The sequence below is a fragment of the Heterodontus francisci genome, chromosome 6, assembly GCF_036365525.1.
Source record: "Heterodontus francisci isolate sHetFra1 chromosome 6, sHetFra1.hap1, whole genome shotgun sequence".
NCBI lineage: Eukaryota > Metazoa > Chordata > Chondrichthyes > Heterodontiformes > Heterodontidae > Heterodontus > Heterodontus francisci.
Window position 1 is genome coordinate 8724074 of NC_090376.1, and position 19824 is coordinate 8743897.

Here is a 19824-nt window from a genome sequence, read left to right on the forward strand (position 1 = left end):
TTTGTGCTGCACATGAACCTCCTCCACCTAACTTCATCTCATCCTATCGACGAGTCGTGTTGCTACTACCTTGGCTGAGATCCAGTAATTCAAGGATCGGGTCTAAAACACTACTGAGAGTGAAGTAAATCTATGTTTTTTTTATTATTCCATGAACTTTTTTTAGTTGCCTGTAATTTGCACACCAATTGCAGCAGTTGTGATTTCCTCTCCCCCGCCCGCCCCCACCCCCCCACTTCTGTGACGACTTCTACAATGACAGGAAAGCAACCTGTGAAAGGCTTCACTAATCTCCCTGGGCACAAAATTGCTTTTTAATTACACTGTCCAGTGTCCAAATACTATCAAGCAGACTGGACATGTCACATGTCTAGTCTTGGACTTTGGACCCTGCAATGTCTAATATCCACTAGTAAGTGAGGCACAATGATCTGGAATGCACTGCCTGAAAGGGTGGTAATCTTCTAATGGGAGTTGGATAAATACTTGAAGAGGAGAAAATTTCAGGGCTATGAAAAAAGCACGGATTGCGGGGGGGAGGCAGTGCGGAGGGGAGGGGAAGCAGTAGGACAAATTGGATACCTCTTCCAATGAGCCAGCACAGGTCTGATGGGCTGAATGATCTTTTGTACTGTAAGATTATATAACTCACTTATGCTTGCCAAGTGATAAATGAAGACCGTAGCATTGTCTGCAATCTGAAAATAACATGTGGATTGGGATGGAATTGGTTACTTGTAAGGGACCATAGAATCATACAACACAGAAAGAGGCCATTCAGCCCATTGTGTCTGTGCTGGCTCTTTGGAAGAGCTATCCAATTAGTCCCACTCCCCTCTTCATGTAGCTGGGAAGAAGCATGAATTGGACATATCCAGAGTGGGAGAGGTTGTGGCTGCCATAAGAGCCTATATGAAAGCAGTACTGGTAGTTGCAGTCTGCCTCCTTGTAGGCATGGAGACACAGCACAAAGTTTCTCCTAATTCAGGAATTTCACTCAAAAGAAGCCACAAAATGATTGGTGCAGGCACTGAAAAATACCACAATAGGTTCTTTTGGATTTGGCAGGGGAAGAGCAGAAGAAGCCTGACCCAGGAGTTCCTCATAAACTAACATCCCTCATCTTAACGAGCAAAAAAAATCTTATTTTACAGAAAAAAAATCATTTTCTTCAAATTAATGCAAAGCAACATGAATTTTATTTTTCCAGAGAGTTCCGGGAGCAGAAGTTCAGACGAAGAGCGGGCGAAGGAACGGCCACAACGGAAGCGCCTGAACAGGATTGAGGACGAGGAGGAGGAGGATGATGAAGATGAAGACGAGCCTGCACTGACGAGCAGACTCCGCTCCAAGCCCACCCGGGATTACAGCAAGAAGTACCGGCTGATGAGTGACGAGGAGGAGGAGCTGGAAGAAGCAGAGAAGGAGGCCAGCTCTTTGGACTGCGGCCTGGTGGAACTGCCCTCCACCAATGGACAGAGTCCGGAGCAGGCATCGGAAAATGTAATCAGCAGAACCAGTGAGAAGAACCAAATGGCCAAGGACACTAACTCCACTCCCAGCCCGGCGCTGAATGGAGCCTGTGAAGGGATGGCCCCAGAGGCGGGAGCAGGAGGCGAAGGAGGGGAGGAGGATGAAGATGATCTCTTGGGAGTAACTGACCTTGTAGAATATGTTTGTAATAATGAACAAGTATAAGAACTCTTTTTACACTAGTTTAAATAATTTATTCCATAGTAGCTGTACATCAGGCCAGTTATTGTGTTTTTTTTGTTTGATTGTTTTGCTCCCCCCTCACTACTCCAGAGAGCAAGATTCTCCTGCACCCACTTACTTTCTTCCCCTCACTCTGGCCTATATCTCCCTGCTGTCCCCACCTCCCCCTTCCCCCCCCCCCCCCATAAAATGACCAATTTTAAGTTAATTAACACAGTAGGTTCCTTCTTGTTTTTATTTCACTGTAATTACATTTCTTTTTGGTCCTGAATAATTTCAGCTGAGAAAAGATCCAATGTGCTTTTTTTTTTAAGGAAGAAAAATGTTGACCCTTAATTCAGGGCCCAGAATTTTCCCAAACAGGTAGGTGGTGGGGGTGGGTGGAAGAAAAATGAAATTCTTCCTCATTCCAGAAAGATTGTTTTGACCCTCTAATGTCTTTGTCTTTTTTAAAATATATATATATATATATCTATACGGAAAAAATACTTTTTAAGTATGTTGTGTAGTGTCCTGACACCACTTGGTACGCCATGTACCTGGATCCAAAATATTTCCAAAAGAACACCAAATTTTTGCTGTAGATGACGTTTAGTGCTTTGAGTTAAGAGCGATTGTAGTAGCATGTGCAGGGAACTTCCAGTAGATGGTGGCCATTTCGAAAACTTTCTATTTCCAAGCAACTCTACTGTGATGTTCAATAGATCTCTCTAGTACGCATCAGTACTTTAATTGATTGCTACGGTGTGATGACACTAATTGGTTGTCACGGTGCTGCAACATCCCTGATGTGCTCAGATCATCGCTTTTTAGATTTAAAATTTTTCTTAGATAGATCATTCTTCCTAGGTGCCTCTGTATGAACTTCAGGCTTAAGACTGATGCATCTGACTGGAGATTTTGAAGTTGGATTGTAGTCCACTTTGAAGATTAATTTAACCTACCTGACATGAGGGTACTTCGAGCTGTCTTGAAAAAGCAATGGAAAGGCAGTGAGGGAAGGGTTGGGTGGGCTCTGACTACTGAGAAAGTATGAACATGGCTTGGGGATCATCAAACAGAGCTTTAATTCAACACTCCTCTGCCTTTTACCAAAACTTCACTGATATATTTCTCACCGCCCACCCCCAGTCCCAACCCAGACAGTGTGTGGTGAGTGTCGACAGGCTATTCGAACGTGGACGCCATCATGGCCAAATCTGACCCTAAGTGGGTGAAGCAGAAGAATTATTTCTTTAAAGTTTTGCTTGCTTGAAATATACCCATTATCTGAATGAAATAATATATATAATATATATTGTTATATATTATATATGTGTAAAGTATCATTTTCAGATAGTGTCAAACTCACTGATACAAATCATCGTTACACACAAACCTGTTCAAAGTAGTTTTGTTTGTCCCAGTACCTCACCTCGATGTGCATCGAGAAAACATTTGTCAAATCTGAGGTACTGAACAAAAGAATGAATGTTGATTATACATGTTGTTCACAGTTGACTTTTTTAGTACAGTGGTAGTAAATCCGTTGTCCTGTGTACAGGCTACTTTATCCATCTTTGTATTCTTTAATGAAATTATTATATCCCTACTTTTAAGAAAAAGTGCACATTGATTTTTGGTGTCAGAACATGGAAGTTGCTTTTCCTGTAACTTGCTTTTCCTGTAACTTGAGTGTCCCCTGTCCATTTGCCTGTTAGCTGTAGCAATACCTGACTACTTTGCTCCTTGCTGGTTGTCTCATGTCCTTTAGACAATACTGACTCTCTAGCAGCAGATGCATCTGTGGACAATTTTAAGGAAATGCATTCCAGATCTTGCAGTGTAAACCGGTCAATTGGTATTTCAAGCAGGCTCTCTTATAGAAACCTAGGAACAGGAGTAGGCCATTCAGCCCCCTCAAGTCCATTCTGATCATCCTCTCCCGATTTCTCGCTCTCAGCTACAAGCAGGGACCCAGGTGCAGCAACAAGAAAATCTGTTCCAGTACTTCAATAGGGGAGGGGGGCGGGGACAACATTCCACCTTAAGCTGCGATCGAGCATTACAAACTTTGGGCAAGTATCTGAGGATAATTCAGAAGGCCTGAAAGTGGAAACTAGATGAGCACATGAGGGAGAAGGGAACAAAAGGAAATTCTGGTTAACAGTGAAGAGAGAAGCATAAACACTGACATAGACCAATTGGGCCAAGTGGCCTATTTTGGAGCTGTAAATTCGATGAAATACCTTTCCTGTTCCCTAAGGCAAATGAGCAAGACTTGGCTCTCTATGATCATCAATGAAGCATTTTTAGATAAACTTAATTACTAACTCGCACTGCTAATAAACCTCAAAGTCGTCCTCCCTCGGGGATGCAGCGCAGTGCCCCCTGATTTCAAACTGTTACAACCATTTTGAAATGGGGATGGAAAGAAAATTACTGCCGATGCTTTTACATATGAATGGTGGATTGGTAGTGGAAGAATTACCGCTATTCCTGAACACACTCCTTGCCACTTAAAGGAACACTGTGCCTTCTTGAGTGTTAACACTGAAGGCAGAATGCAATGAAGTCATACAGTCCAGAAGGTACCAGATTTGATTCCTTGTCTATCCTGGCTTAGCTGATCTCAACTGAGGTTTTGATAAAGTTGCTGTACGATTAGCCTCCCTGTGTTTGGTTGGGGTCGGGGTGGGGGGGGGGGGAGCGGTGGCTCGTAATCAGACTGGTTTTCCACTTCCAATCACTATCCAGCCACCTAGTCGCATCCAGTAGTACAGCAAAGAAGGAGGCCATTCAGCCCATCGAGTCTGCACCGGTTCTTTTGAAGAGCGATCCAGTTAGTCTCATTCTCTTGCGCTTTCCCCATATCCCTGCAATTTTTATCTCCTTCCCAGTAATTATTCAATTCCACTTTGAAGGCTACTATTGAATTTGTATCCACCACCCGACAGGCAGTGCTTTCCAAATCATAACCATTTATTGTGCCCTCTGGTTGTCGATCCTTCAGCCAATGGAAAGTTCCTGTGTCTGCCTTCCTGAATGAAACATGAGTTTGTGCTCAGCTGTGATGCCTTTCACAACAGGGAAGCTGTCCAGGGTTGCAGATGAAGACTGGCCACTTTGCCTCCGTAACAGAAGGGCTGACTGGCAACTGCAAAACTTGTATCCCAACAGGAGTCAGCACCTTTGGGAGGGGAGGAAAATAGTGGAGTATTTTATAAGGGGCAGGTTCTCATACTTCACTGACTTCTCTCTGGTTGTTACTTGTAGGGAGTAGGCAGTTTAGAAGTTCACCCTGATGGTAGTGATGCTTTCCTGCATGATGCTTACAAGCTCAAGGTAGTGCCTGAACGATTTGTAAATTGTAATTTGACCTCTGTTGAACACTTTCAGATATTGAATCTCAGCCATTTATACCCTCCTACTGAAGTAAGCCTCCACAACTGATGTAGCCAGTATTAAACCAGAATCCTTTTGGTCAGTGAAAATACTTGCAGCATAAAGTGTTTGAGCTTCTGTACTGCCTTTCCCTCTCTTATCAGTGTACATATGGCTGTCGAATCACAAGACCCCATGACAAAACACTGCTGGACACATTGAATCAGTTGTGACAGCCAATAAAGTGCGTTGTCGCTGGGACTTTGTGAAGTATGTTACAGTATTTCATCTGCCCAGCAGTGCCATTATATAGATCTTGTAAGTTATAGAAATCTGGTTTGCGTCTGGAGCTGTACCACTGAGTGAAGTACAGGTGATTGCAGGTCTGGTGAGTTGCGCATATCATACAAAATGTGTATTGGTTTAGGTGTGATTTTTTTTTTCCTCTCGCTCCCATAACATACAGGTACTGTTTGCTAAATAAACCTGTTGACAATGCTGTAAAAAGAACCATATTTGAGTATTAACTGTGATCAATGTGCTGCATAGTTTGGCTGTTGCACACATCCAAGACTGCCTTTTCTTGCTGGTAAGTGCTGGTAGTATATGAGGGGACCCCAATGTGTGGTTTACAATTACATGTGGGTACTGCAACAAATATTGAGCCCTGCTGGAACCTTGCTTCAGCCCATCCCAATCCAAATATATTTTTTTCTCTCTCTCTCCCTTCTTTCCCCCCCCCCCCCCCACTCTCTTTCTCCCTTCGCAGCCCCTCGCTTTCTTTTCCTCCCTCTCTTTTCACCTCTCGTCTCCTCTTGCTTTCTCTTTTCTCTCTCGCTGTCTCCAACTCTTGCTTTCTCTCTCACCCTTCCTCGCTTTTTCTCGCGCCCCCCACTTTCACTCTCACCCCCTTGCTTTCTCACTCTCTCTCCCCCTTTCCCCCTCGCTTTCTCTCTCTCCCCCTTTCCCCCTCGCTTTCTCTCTCTCCCCCTTTCCCCCTCGCTTTCTCTCTCTCCCCCTTTCCCCCTCGCTTTCTCTCTCTCCCCCTTTCCCCCTCGCTTTCTCTCTCTCCCCCTTTCCCCCTCGCTTTCTCTCTCTCCCTCCTTCCCCCACACCCCCCCGGCTTTCTCTTTCCCTCCCCCCTCGCTTTCTCTCTCCCCCTCTCGTTGCAATCTCTCATGCTGGTGTTGTCTTCAGTTACTTTTATACTAAACAATAAGGAGTGCCCTCTTTAACCGTTTGAGCACCTGTTTATTTTCTTTTTCAGCACAAATTTCCAAAATAAATTCTCTTGCGCTTGAAAGATAATTTGGGGCATTTCTGAAAATTACAAACTTCTTTATAAAGGAGCACAATGAAATATTGTGCATCTGCAAAGCAATGGTGTTTAAAATATTAACTAAACAGAAATTGAAAAATATGAGGTTGTGGCAGCATCTTATCTATATAAAATCTTCCCTGCCATTGTACTTTTGGTTTTATTCACACACGTCCACCGCAAATTTTAAATTTACTGTACTTAAACTAGCTGTGCGGAGCCTGCATTCTATGGAATCTCTATTTAGCTGTGTCTTTTTATAAACATTTTTAACTACCCCTGTACAGTATTCTGTAGGAATGTGTGAACTTGGTTAGTTACTATACAGGGGGTGACTATAACTTGGCTTGCTCTTATGGTGCTGTATTAGTTGCCAAATGTTAGACTCTGACATCTGTGTTTTTGTTATTGCTTACGTAATGGATCAAATGTCTTGGGCCAAATTAAGTACTGACAACCTCTGGTTGTGTTAATGTCCTTCAATTTACAGCGTCGTGAAGACCTCTTGTTTGCTGCTTGGGATCCTGGGATGTACTGGGCATAAGCTTCATGGTTATGAGCTGACATTATTCTCTGAAGCTGCTGACTTGTGCTGGGTTACTGTGCTAGGAAAATACAGCCCTGCTATGTCTTTGATTGAACTCTTGTCATCATATGTCAAAGCATGTACTGCAACAACTTGAATTTAGATAGCACCTTCAAAGTCGGAGGGTGCCCCATGGCCCTTCGCACATCAGGCTTGGGTGAGGCCCCAGTTCGAATAACATTACCCACTCTGAGGATTGCAGTGTCGACTCGCCACTTGTTGGACTTCCTGTTAAGGAATGGCTGTTCTTCACAAGCACATGTTCCAGTGCTGCCATTGACTGCCTACTCTTGGGCCTCAGCTGGTCTTAGCAATCTAATTGAACTGGAGTCTCACCTAAGTCTGGCCTGCCATTGCCCTTGTCTGCACGCGTGCACTTTCCAGTGTGGGAATGAAAGCCTCAACTGTTTTCATCTTTTACCATCCACTTTGGTGTACTCACCTGACCAAGGACAGTAGGTCAGTTATGATGCCTTGACTGCTGCCCTGGCTGCAATTAACTGACTCAACTCTGACCAATTGTTAAACCTTCTGATGTGTATGGCTCACTTCCATATGGGCAATGCCTTTACACAAGATGACTAGTGCCTATAAGTCATAGAAGGGATAAGCACCTTGGGACATTTATTATGTTAAAGTTGCTAAATGGAAATTGTACATTCCTGGGAAAGTGCACCAAGTTAAGAATGAGTGGGGAATGCACAGATATGTAGACTTGGCAAAATCATTCTGTTGAACTGGCTCACATATACGCTATGAAGAGATCTTTCTGTACTATATAACCATTGTATCTTAACCTCTAATACCATACGGGACATTTTGCAGCTTAACCTGCCAGTGACCTTGGATGCAGTGTAACTTACTTGGAGGGTGGTTTCATTGCATGCCTCAATTGGCCAAAGTTACCACTGCTATTCTGCCATTTTGCTTCAGCCTGCTGGTGAGATACACTTGTGGTCGTCCGAGACAGTTCAGCCAGCAATGTGCTTTTGCCAACATACAGAGTGCCATCAGCGGAGAGAATTAAGATTGGGCCCAGTACAGTTTCAGTCAGCTGCACAATTTTCTGCAAAACCAGCAAATCAAACAATTTTTTCATAGTGGCTTGAGAGTTCTTTCACTGTTACTGAGTTCCTTCGATGACAAAGTACCAGTTGAAACAAACAGCTCTGTCTGTTATTAAATCAGAGCTTCAATTAAGCAGTGCTAAGCATCATCTGATGAGTAAGCCAACAGTAGACGTGCCCTGTTGTGTTAAAAGACAGGCACCTGCATTGCTGCTGTACCACAAGATTTAATACGTCTATGATACGTGGGATTTATTTATCAGAGAATGGGGATATTGATATAGCCTGGAGACTGCCTATAGATATGTTCTCATTAAGAAAAGTGCCTTTTCAGTTTAGACCCTCTCAGCAAACAGTATTTTTGCTGCCCCTGGGACTTTCATGTGCAAAATACTGATGTTTCAGCAGCAAATTCTGCTATGCTTGACAAGTGCAGAAATCTGCAGGATTGATTGTGGCAAATCACGCTCCCAAAGATGGTTGTTATCAGTAAGTTTCAATATACTCTCATGAGTTTTTTTTTATGCTAACTCTCTTTAAGGCCTTTGTGCTTCTGGTTAAAAGGTTCATATTCAAGTTCTAATTTCTTTCTGTATTGAGTTGTTTAACTTAGAATTGTCGATGGCATGCAAGAGTTGCTAGTAAGTTGAGTGGGCAACTTAATAAGGTCTGAAAACTGCTGTCCTTGCATCATGTTAGCAAGGTGAGAGAACAAGGGCAGATATGACCGTGATCTCTGGCTACTGTCTCCAGGGGCCTTCCCAACCATCAGGCGACAGAAAGAAGGTTGTGAGTTACTGTCGAATAATTGTCTTGGCCTGCTGTGGAACCCACCTCCCCAATACAAACAGGGCAGTTTCCCCAGAGTTTGAGCAAAAATAGGTAGAACAGCCCCTATCTCTTAAATTCCAAAGATGCTCTGACCGCAATTCCAGCCTTAAAGTCTACTTTTAAGATTCCCTGTCATCTCGGAATAACAGCACCATTTTGGGAAGGATGCACAGAAGCTTTGTGCAAGAAAAGCTTTATTCACAGTGCTGATATTTCAGCATTTGATTTTAATATTCAAATGTGCCTTTCATGAATAGTAATTTTTCTTTATGGAAAAGTAACTCACCAGTTAATTTTTTTAATTAAAAGATAGAAAATGCAGCAGCACCTTTAACTCAGTCACTGTTGACTGTGCATTTAAAAAAAATTAACTGTCTTTGAGTGAGCAATATAGCTTTCTTTTTGGTGCAGGTGAGAAGACGCTTTGCCTGCTAGTTTTAGTAAAGAAGGAAGGTCCTCCATTTGTGCTTGCCAGTCATGTGTTGTGACCTGTCGCACAGGGAAACCACAGTTGGTTGTTTATCTTCCCTTACTTCAGTGTTTCTAGGCCAAGTATTTGCTATTCCCTGCTGGGAAGGACAGCTAAGTGACCTGCACCAAGCTTAAGTGCTTACTGCGTCTTATTTTTAAGGTGGTGCTGGGTGAGGTTTAATAAAATGATGCATTCTTGTTCCTATTCTGAATTCTCTTCCCTATCTCTTCCTCATGAACAACATGGTACTTCGTCAATGGTCTGGCTGAGGAGGCAAAATGAGTTCTGCCACAGTGCTGCATGACACAAGATGCGCTGTGTCATTCTTTCCCTCATCCCTCCCCAGTTCCCCAAACAATTCACTCCTCTTAAAGCAATTACAGGGTACAGTAGCATAGTGATTGTTATTGGTTAGTACTCCACAGGTCTGAACTAATTACTGATACAAGTTCAAATCCTACCATGGCAGCTGGAGAATTTAAATTCAATTAATTAAATAAAATCTGGAATAAAAAGCTAGTGACCATGAAACTACCGGATTGTCGTAAAAACTCATCTGGTTCAGTAATGTCCTTTAGGGAGGGAAACCTGACGTCTGGCCGACATGTGACTCCAGACCTATAGCGATGTGGTTGACTCTTAACTGCCCTCTGAAATAGCCTAGCAAGCCACTCCTGAAGGACAACTACGGATGGGCAATAAATGATGGCCTTGCCAGTGATGCCTGCATCATGTGAGTGAATAATAAAGATAATTTATGATAAGGGAAGTAATAGCTAATTTCAAGGAATTTAATTATTCCTTGAACACAAGATGCTGGAACCTTGAAGCTGAGATATGATGAAATATGACAATCTTGTATTGAGTTAAGGCAGGAAAACAACTTGCATTTACTGAACACCTTTAACATGGTAAACATCCCAAGTCACCACGCGAGTGCTATCAAGCAAAATTTGACATGGGGCCACGTGAGATTTTAGCCAGGTGGTCAAAGGTAGATTGTAAGGAGAGTCTTAAAGGAAGAGAGAGAGATGCAGATGTTTAGGGAAGGAATTCTAAAAGGTAGGACCCAAGCAGCTGAAGGCACAGCCACCAATGTAGGGCAATGAAAATAGTGCTATTTGAGCACAGCTCAGTGAGGTCCAAGCCCTGTTTTCTCAGAAGTTGCTTGTTGTTGCTGCAGTGCAGTACTGGTTCAGATGTTGATACCAGTTTCTAACTGGGCCATGATGGCCCCCAGATCTGGCGAGTTAGCTCTGTTGGCTGTGGAGAACCTCTATCTTCAGAAGGCTGGGTCACCCAGCACGGCACTAAATGTCTGAAGCTGATAAAAGGGAAGGCCACATTTTCTGTTGCCCCTCTACTGTTTTCCGCAGTCTTTCTTGGTATCCATGCACTGTGCTCCTGGGCACCATTGGAGACATAGCAACAGCACCAATTACATTAACGGTCAGTTGGTAGAGGGACTATACCAACAATTCTGTCTCCTCGGTTCTTGGGCACCACTACTAAGGCAGTACAGTTTGTGCAGTTCATAGTGCTAACTGAGATTCAAAGAGACTGTTCCCCTCTGATCAGTTCATTCCTGTTCTTCGTGTTCTTATCCACGTAACAAACACATTACACACGAAACCATAAGATACAAGTGAAATTACCTTCCAATTAGATCTAAAATCTGCATGTAAATGTGATTTCTTAAAAAAAAACATCTTTTAAAACTTACATTCATATCAAGGCCCTAACCAGTGGCCTTCAAGCTTCTCACTTCCAATGGTCTACTTTGAAGTGCAGTGTCTTTTCTTGCCAGTAAATGCAGTGGCACAATCCAGACACCATACAAAGCAATTAGACAAATGACCAATTTATTGTATTTGTAAATTTTCTAAAGATGTTTCTTACATTTTAAAAGTTCCTAGAAAATGCAGTTCAGCTTCTGGTACCCCCTTGTAAATTGTTTTTTCCTGTCTTTTTTTTTATTAAAAAGGGGCCTTCAGTTTATTTTTCTTTCCCCAAAAACTAGCAACAGTGCTCAAGAGTGTTAACTCCACCTTGCTATATTGAGAAATCTTATTGGTATTAAATAGCTGAAGACATTCTTTGTATATGAAGTTTTTTTAAAACCAAAATGCTGAAAATGGTGCCAATTTCATTTTTTTGGGTCAATGTTTTGTGATCTCACTGAAGTCTGGTCTGATTCTGTTGTGTATAAGCTAGGCCTCATGCCCCTTAAGTTTTGTCTGCAACAATTATTTTTATTTGTTTTGTTACCTGCCGTATTATTTTTCTTATGTCATATAAACACAGCTGTAAATTTGTCGCCAAAGTGCTGAACATAATGCTTTCATTTTAGCAAAAGAATTCTTATTGTCGTAAAAGTCCTTTTGGAAATGGAGACCGAATTGAGTTGGTTTTTGTATGGGTGTTTATTCCTCACGTAGCAGATGAAAATATACTTTTAAAATGAAAAGTAATTTTCTTTTAATATAAAGAGGTATGTCAGACAAGCGATTTAATTGTAAGTTTTTTTGAGACCAGCTAGTGTATCAAATAGTTAAGGGGAAGCTAGATAAGTACATGAGGGTGAAAAGAATAAAAGGTTATGCTGATAGTTAGATGAAGTAGGGTAGGAGGAAGCTTCAGTAGAGCATAAACATCACAGACCTGTTGTGTGCTTTAATTTCTATGTAAACTTTTAAATAAAGTGGAAGTAATCATAGGTTCTGGTATAACGTTGGAGCTAACCAATTCCTTTCCTTATATTTAGTATCTCTCCAAGTGTTCAGTTTCCTCTTAAATATCATAATTGACTGGGTTTAAATAACCATTTATGGTTAACCATTCCCTTATCACTTCAGGTCAGCCAAAAAACATTTCTTCTAACCTCCTGTTTATGTCCTTTTAACTCGATTCACCAAACGGAGGAATCTTCAAAATTGAGACTGTTTCTGGTCTTATTGATAATTCCGATCAATTTCCTTTTCAATGTGTAATTATTGGAAAGGAAGTGTGTGTATTACTATTAATTGATCGAACACTGAGATGCAGCAAAAATAAAGAATAGAGCAGAAGAAGCTGTACAGGCCATAGATTTTCCAAGACTTCTCTGGACAGAATAGATGCAGAGCTATTTCCACTTACAGGTGAGGCTAACCCAGAGTTCTTAAATAAAACACAGTCACTAATAAATCCAATAGGGAATTCAGGAGGAACTTCTTCCCCTAGTGAAGAGGATAGCTGTAGTGTCCAGAATGATATCAATGGTTTGGTTGCGTGGGCGGAAAGGTAGCAGATGGTATTCAGTCCGGAAGAGTGAGAATTTAGGGAGTTAGGAAAGAGATTAGCAAGCAGGACCACAAGGGTAGTAGTTTTTTTTTTAGTTTTTAGAGATACAGCACTGAAACAGGCCCTTCGGCCCACCGAGTCTGTGCCGACCATCAACCACCCATCCATACTAATCCTACACTAATTCCATATTCCTACCAGATCCCTATATTTCCCTACCACCTACCTATACTAGGGACAATTTATAACAGCCGATTAACCTATCAACCTGCAAGTCTTTTGGCATGTGGGAGGAAACCGGAGCACCCGGAGGAAACCCACGCAGACACAGGGAGAACTTGCAAACTCCACACAGGCAGTACCCAGAATTGAACCCGGGTCGCTGGAGCTGTGAGGCTGCGGTGCTAACCACTGTGCCGCCCCTCCAGTAATCTCCAGATTAGTCCCAAGGCCATGTGCTAGTGAGTTTAGTAATAGGAAAGTACACCAGATGAATGTGTGGCTGGAGAGATGGTGCAGAAGGGAGGGCTTCAGATTTCTGGAGCATTGGGTCTGGTTCTGGGGAAGGTGGGATCTGTACAAGCCGAAAAGTCTGCACCTGACCAGGATTGGGACAAATATCCTGCAGGAAGGTTTGCTAGTGCTGTTGGGGATGGTTTAAACTAGATTGGCAGAGGGATGGGACCCTGAGCTCAGTCTTAGGACAATTTTAGGGCAGGGAACAGGAGGCAGAACATTGGCAAAATTAGCGAGTGACACAAAGTGGACTGGATACAGCTACTTGAAGGAAAATCAGTGGCAAACCAATGGGAGGCTTTCAAGAGCAAAATACTATGGACACAGTAGGCATGTCCCCACAAAGATTAAGGGTGGTACTGCCAAATGTAGAGCCCCTGGTTATCTAAAAGCTTACAGGGTAAGTTAAAGCAAAATAAAAGCTTATCACAATCACAAATATAATACTTTAGGAAGCCGAGAGGAGTATAGAAAGTGCAGGAGTGAAGTAAAAAAGGAAATTTAGAAAAGCAAAGAGGACATGAAAAATTATTGGCAGGTAAAATCAAGGAAAACCTGAAGATGTTTTATCAGTACATTATGTGCAAGAGGATAAGGAAAGGGTAAGACTTATCAGAGATGTACAGGGGAACTTATACGTTGATGGAGAAGATGTGGGCAGGGCTCTTAATGAGTTTTTTGTCTCTGTCTTCACAAGAGAGTTGATGCAGACATTGTAGTCAAAGAGGAGGAGTGTGAAACATTGGATACAATAAGCACAATGAGAGAGGAAGTGCTTGAGGGTCTGACATCCCTGAAAGTGGATAAATTGCCAGGACCGGATGGATTGCATCCCAGGTTGTTAAAGGAAGCCAGGGAGGAAATAGCGAATGCACTGAGGATCATCTTTAAATTCTCACTAGATACAGACGCGGTACCAGATGATTGGAGGTCTGCGAACGTTATACCATTGTTTAAAAAGGGTGCAAGGGATAAGCCACATAATTATAGGCTAGTCAGTCTGACCTCAGTGGTGGGTAAATTGTTAGAATCTATTCTGAGGGATAGGATAAACTGTCACTTAGAAAGGCACGGATTAATCAGGGATAACATGGATTTGTTAGGGGAGGTCATGTTTTACTAAATTACTTGAGTATTTTTAGGAAGTAACAAGGAGGATTGATGAGGGTAGTGCAGTGGATATGGTTTACATGGATTTTAGTAAGGCATTTGACAAGGTCCCGCATAGCAGACTGGTAGGTAAAATAAAAGCCCATGGGATACAGGGGAATGTGGCAGGTTGGATCCAGAATTGGCTCAGGGACAGGAAGCAAAGGGTAGTAGTCGACGGATGTTTTTGCGAATGGAAAGCTGTTTCCAGTGGCATTCCACAGGGCTCGGTATTGGGTCCCTTGCTGTTTGTGGTATATATTAATGATTTGGACTTAAATGTGGGAGGCATGGTTGGGAAATTTGCTGATCACACAAAAATTGGCCATGTAGTTAATCGTGAAGAGGAAAGCCGAGGACTCCAGAAAGATATCAATGGTTTGGTTGAGTGTGCAGAAAAGTGGCAGATGGAATTTAATCCAGAGAAGTGTGAGGTATTGCATTTAGCGAGGGCAAACAAAGCGAGGGAATACACAATAAACGAGAGGATATTGAGAGGGGTAGAAGAAGTGAGAGACCTTGGAGTGTATGTCCACAGGCCCCTGATGGTTGCAGGACAGGTGGTGAAGAAGGCATATGGATTGCTTTCCTTTATTGGCTGAGGTATCGAGTACAAAAGCAGGAATGTTATGCTGGAACTGTATAAAACACTGGTGAGGCCAGAGCTGGAGTATTGCATACAGTTCTGGTCACCTCAAATGCTCTGGAGAGAGTACAGAGGAGATTTACAAGAATGTTGCCAGGGCATGAAGGTTGCAGATATGAAGAAAGATTGGATAGGCTAGGGTTGTTTTCCCTGGAACAGAGGAGGCTGAGGGGTGACTTGATTGAGGTGTAGAAAATTATGAGGGGCCTAGAGAGAGTGGACAGGAAGGAACTGTTTCCCCTGGCACGGAGGTCAGTTACCAGGGGACACAGATTTAATGTGAGTGGTAGAAGGATTAGAGAAGAAACTTTTTCACCCAGAGGGTGGTGGGTGTCTGGAATTCGCTGTCAGGAATGGTGGTGGAGGCAGAGTCCCTCAATTCTTTTAAAAGGTATCTGGACATGCACCTGAAGTGCTGTAACCTGCAAGGCTATGGACCAGGTGCTGGAAGGTGGGGTTAGTTTGGGCGGCTAGTTTATTAGGTTGGTGCGGAACATGATGGGTTGAATGGCGTCCTTCTGTGCTGTACTTTTTCTATGATTCCAATGCATTTAGGGAGGGCAAACAAAACAAGGGAATACACAATAAATGGGAAGATATTGAGAGGGGTAGAAGAAGTGAGACCTTGGAGTGCATGTCCACAGGTCCCTGAAGGTGGCAGGATAGGTAGATAAAGTGGTAAAGAAGGCATATGGAATGATTTCCTTTATTGACTGAGGTATAGAATACAAAAGCGGGGATGTAATGCTGGAACTGTATAAAATGCTGGGTAAGCCACAGCTAGTGTATTGCTTACAGTTCTGGTCACCACATTACAGGAAGGACATAATTGCTCTGGAGAGAGTACAGAGGAGATTTACAAGAATGTTGCCAGGGCTTGAAAATAGCAGCTGTGAGGAAAGATTGGATTGGCTAGGTTTCTTTTCCTTAGAACAGAGGAGGCTGAGGCATTACTTAATTGAGGTGTATAAAATTATCAGGGGCCTACATAGAGTAGACAGTAAGGACCTGTTTCCCCTAGCGGAGAGGTCAATTACCAGGGGACACAGATTTAAGGTGATCGGTAGAAAGGTTAGAGGGACATGAGGAAAAACTCCTTTACCCAGAGGGTGGTGGGTGCCTGGAATTGGCTGCCCAGATCAGTGGTGGAGGCAGAAACCTTCAACTCATTTAAAAGGTACCTGGCCTTGCACCTGAAATGCTGAACCTGCAAGGTTATGTACCAGATGATGGAAGGTGGGATTAGATGGGGAGCTAGTTTTTTTCAGCCGGTGCAGACATGATGGGCTGAGTGGTCTCTTTCTGTGCCGTAACTTTTCTATGGTTCTGTGGCGAATGATTAGAATGTGGAGCTATCTACCACAGGGACTGGTTGAGGTGACCAGCATAGATGCATTTAAGGGGAAGCTAGTTAAACACATGAGGGAGAAAGCAATAGAAGGATATGGTTGGAGGAGGATCATGTTGTACATACACACCAGCATGGTTTCTGTGCTGTAAATACTGTCATTCTCTGGATGTAGCAGTGTAGCTGCAGGCACAAGGATGTCATGGATTGTCATTTTTTTTCATGCTGCAGCCAATCTGGGCTCTGCTCTGACTGATGCAGGTCAGCAGAGTTTTTTTTTTTAAAAAAACATTGCAGGCCTAAAGACATTATTCAACAGAGCTTTTGTGATTGGATTTTCATTGCCACTGATTCACAAAAAGGGTAAAGGAAAACTTGCATTTATTTAGTGCTTTTCCACACTTGCATCCCAAAGTGTGTTACGATCAGTTAGACACTTTTTTTTGGAAGTGTGTTCACTGGTTTAATGTAGGAAATATGTAGAATAGTAGGAGTCTGGAATTCTCATTTTCTTCTGAAAGGCTTGAATGCCAGGGCGATTGGAATATTCAAGTCTGAAGTTGATAGATTTTTGGTAGGGAAAGGGATATGGAGCTAAGGTGGACAAATAGATTTAAGGTGCAAATCAGCCACAATCTAATTAAAGGGCAGAGCAGGCACAAGGGACTGAATGGCCTCCTCCTGTCCCTGCAATGCAAATAGGATGAATGGCACAGAATGCACTGAACATATACCTCATTCCCAACCATCCAGCAATTCATTTATGGCAAGGGAAGTAATAGCAAATTCTAGTAGCTCTAATTATTTCTTTAACACAAGGTGCTGGAACTTTTGAAGCTGAGATGTGGAAAAAATGCCATCGTTCAACTGAGATTTTGCAAATGGATTTCTTATTTGTCACTGATTCACGCAAAGAGTAAGGAAGACTCTAATTTATATCGTGCCTGTCTTTATACCCTCCCCAAAGCTTTCACGTCCTTCCTAGAATTGGGCACACTATTCCAGCGGGGGCCAAATGTTTTACTAATGTTATCAAAACTAAGATTTAGCATGACTACCTGGAGTTTGTACTCTACGCCTCTTTATGAAGCCCAGGATTCCATGTGCTTTATTAACTGCTTTGTTTATTTGTCGTGTCCCCCCACAAAGATTTGTGCACAAGCAGCCCCAGTTCTTTCTGCTCATGCACCCCCTTCAAAATTGTACCATTTAGCTTGTATTGTCTCTCCTCGTTCTTCCGACCAAAATGTGTCACCATGTACTTTTCTGTGTTGAATTTCATCTGCAGTGTGTCCGGCCATTCCACCAGCCTATTTGTCCTCTTGAATCCTATTAGTATCTTCATCACTGTTAAGTACACCTCCAAATTTTGTGTCATCTGCAGATTTTAGGCATTCTAGCTGCACAGTTGAGGATCAGGATGAATTAAATTTTAATCCATTAGCAGAGACAAGCTATTCTATTACATTGAGTAAGAGACATCAGCTTCTTGGGCACTTAGCTGGTCCCATGAGATTTCCATCCTCCCAGCCACTCTATATTTTTATAATATGGAGACTAGACACGCTGGAGATGGTGCAAAACTTGACTTGCCAGATTGATACCAAAACTAAGAGGGTATATCTATCAGGAAAGATTGACCAGGCTGGGTTTCTTTTCTGCAGAAAAGAGAAAACTGAGATAGAGGTCTTTAAGATTATGAAAAGGTTTGATAGTGTAGACGTAGAGAATATGTTTCCACTTGCAGATAAGACCTGAACTAAGGGCCATAAATATAAGGTTGTTACTAATAAATCCAATAGAGAATTCAAGAGAAACCCCTTTATCCAGAGAGTGGTGTGAATGTGGAACTCACTACCACAGGAGTAGTTGAGGTGAATAGTATAGATACGTTCAAGGTGAAGCTGGATAAACACGAGGTAGAAAGGAATAGAAGGATATGTTGATGGGGTGGAGGAGGCTGGTGTGGAGCATAAACACCAGTATGGATCTGTTGTGCCAAATTATTTTCTTGTGTTGTAAATACTATGGTAATACATCACCACCAAGTGAATATAAACTCATACAGCAGAGTGCAAGACTTGGAAAGCAGCCCTTTTCCTGTCTCGTAGGGTTGGTAACAAACTTTATAATCCCTTTTCTCTGTGTCCAGTTTGATGCAGTACAGTAAGTCAGAGACTGTTGGAGATGGCTTCCAGGGGCCGAATTTCACGATAGTACCCCTGTCATTGCCAAGATCATTGATGGCCTCCAGATACTTCGCCTCATCCTCTTTGCTTTTGATGATGCAAACCATCACCGTGGATTGGCGGGACGCCACACTAGCTGCCCTGGCTAGATGAATAACCACTTCTACATTCTCCCTGTAATTCGGCACCTCTGCTAGAAACTGCTGCCTTCCGACAAGCTCACCGTACATTTCGGGCGAGTCCTTCAGCAGCTGCACCAGGGATTCTATGTTGTAGAACAGCGCCTCGTGGTAAATTTCCTCTATGAACTGGGTTGGTGGCCGTTCGCTCTGAAGAAATTCCAGAATGTATTTAAAGTAGGTCCCTTCTCTGTCGATGAAGATTCTCCCATTGGAGTCTAAGGTAACTTTAGCACGACCACTGCACATTTCGGTCAGTCTGGACCTCGGATATCTCCTCAGGGTGCTCAGTGTTGTGGTGTAGATCTCACCCCCGACATTAAGATTAATCACTGCTGAGGCCTATTGTAGGGACGAAGAGAGAGAGGTGTAATTTTATTAAAATTTGCCTCCAGTTGCTGTGTTCCATTTGAAGCTACAGATTATGGCTTCAGAGCAAGGGTCACACATAGAATCATAAGTACAACACGGAAGGAGGTCATTCAGCGTATCAAGGCTGTGCCAGCTCTTTCAAAGAACAATCCAGTTTATCTGACTCTCCCGCTCTTTCCACGTATCCTTGCAATTTTTTTCTTCAAGACCGTGGAAGTTATAAAACTGAAGCAGGGCATTCAGCCCATGTCAGGTTTACTCTGCAAATAATCAAATAGTTTAGGAGCATAACATAAGAAAAGCAGGAGTATATGCCCCCTCGAGCTGCTCTGCCCTTTCAAATACAATCATAGCTGATCTCCTGCCTCAATTCCACTTTCCCACCTACTCTTCATGTTAAAGCCTGGCTCGGGCATAAAATTTAAACCCGACCTGACCACAGCCAACCCGGGCCCGAATCCTTTAATTTTTTTTCGTGCCCGACCCGACCTGAATATCCTTCATCCGTTCCAGCAGCAGGCTATTCATGTAGATGGAGTTGTGGGGAATCATGAGTAAGCCTGATCCCGTGACTTCCGGGAAGCAGCAGTGTCCAGCCCAACCCGAGCCAGAATGCTGGACTCGAAATATAGACCCGACCCGAACCCGACCCATGTAGTCGGGTAGCCAGGCTTTACCCCATGTCCCTTGACTCTGACCAAAAATCTGTCTATCTCAACCTTTAGACTATGCTCAACAATTGAGCAGCCAGAGCCCTCTGGGGTAGAGTAAAGCCTCACAACCCTCAGTG

At 42.9% G+C, this 19824-nt stretch overlaps 1 protein-coding gene and 1 pseudogene across 4 annotated transcripts in view; one reads left to right on the forward strand and one right to left on the reverse strand.

The window, feature by feature from the left end:
- rsf1a (remodeling and spacing factor 1a) overlaps positions 1-12033 on the forward strand; it is a 112346-nt gene extending 100313 nt beyond the window's left edge. For all 4 annotated transcript variants that reach the window (XM_068033067.1, XM_068033070.1, XM_068033068.1 and 1 more), the window contains one exon: positions 1211-12033. In XM_068033067.1, the coding sequence (XP_067889168.1) occupies positions 1211-1698 (488 nt within the window). In that variant the 3' untranslated portion in view covers positions 1699-12033. The remainder of the gene's footprint in view (positions 1-1210) is intronic.
- Positions 12034-18332: 6299 nt separating this feature from the next.
- On the reverse strand, positions 18333-19025 carry LOC137370910 (BTB/POZ domain-containing protein KCTD14-like; annotated as a pseudogene).
- Positions 19026-19824: the final 799 nt, after the last annotated feature.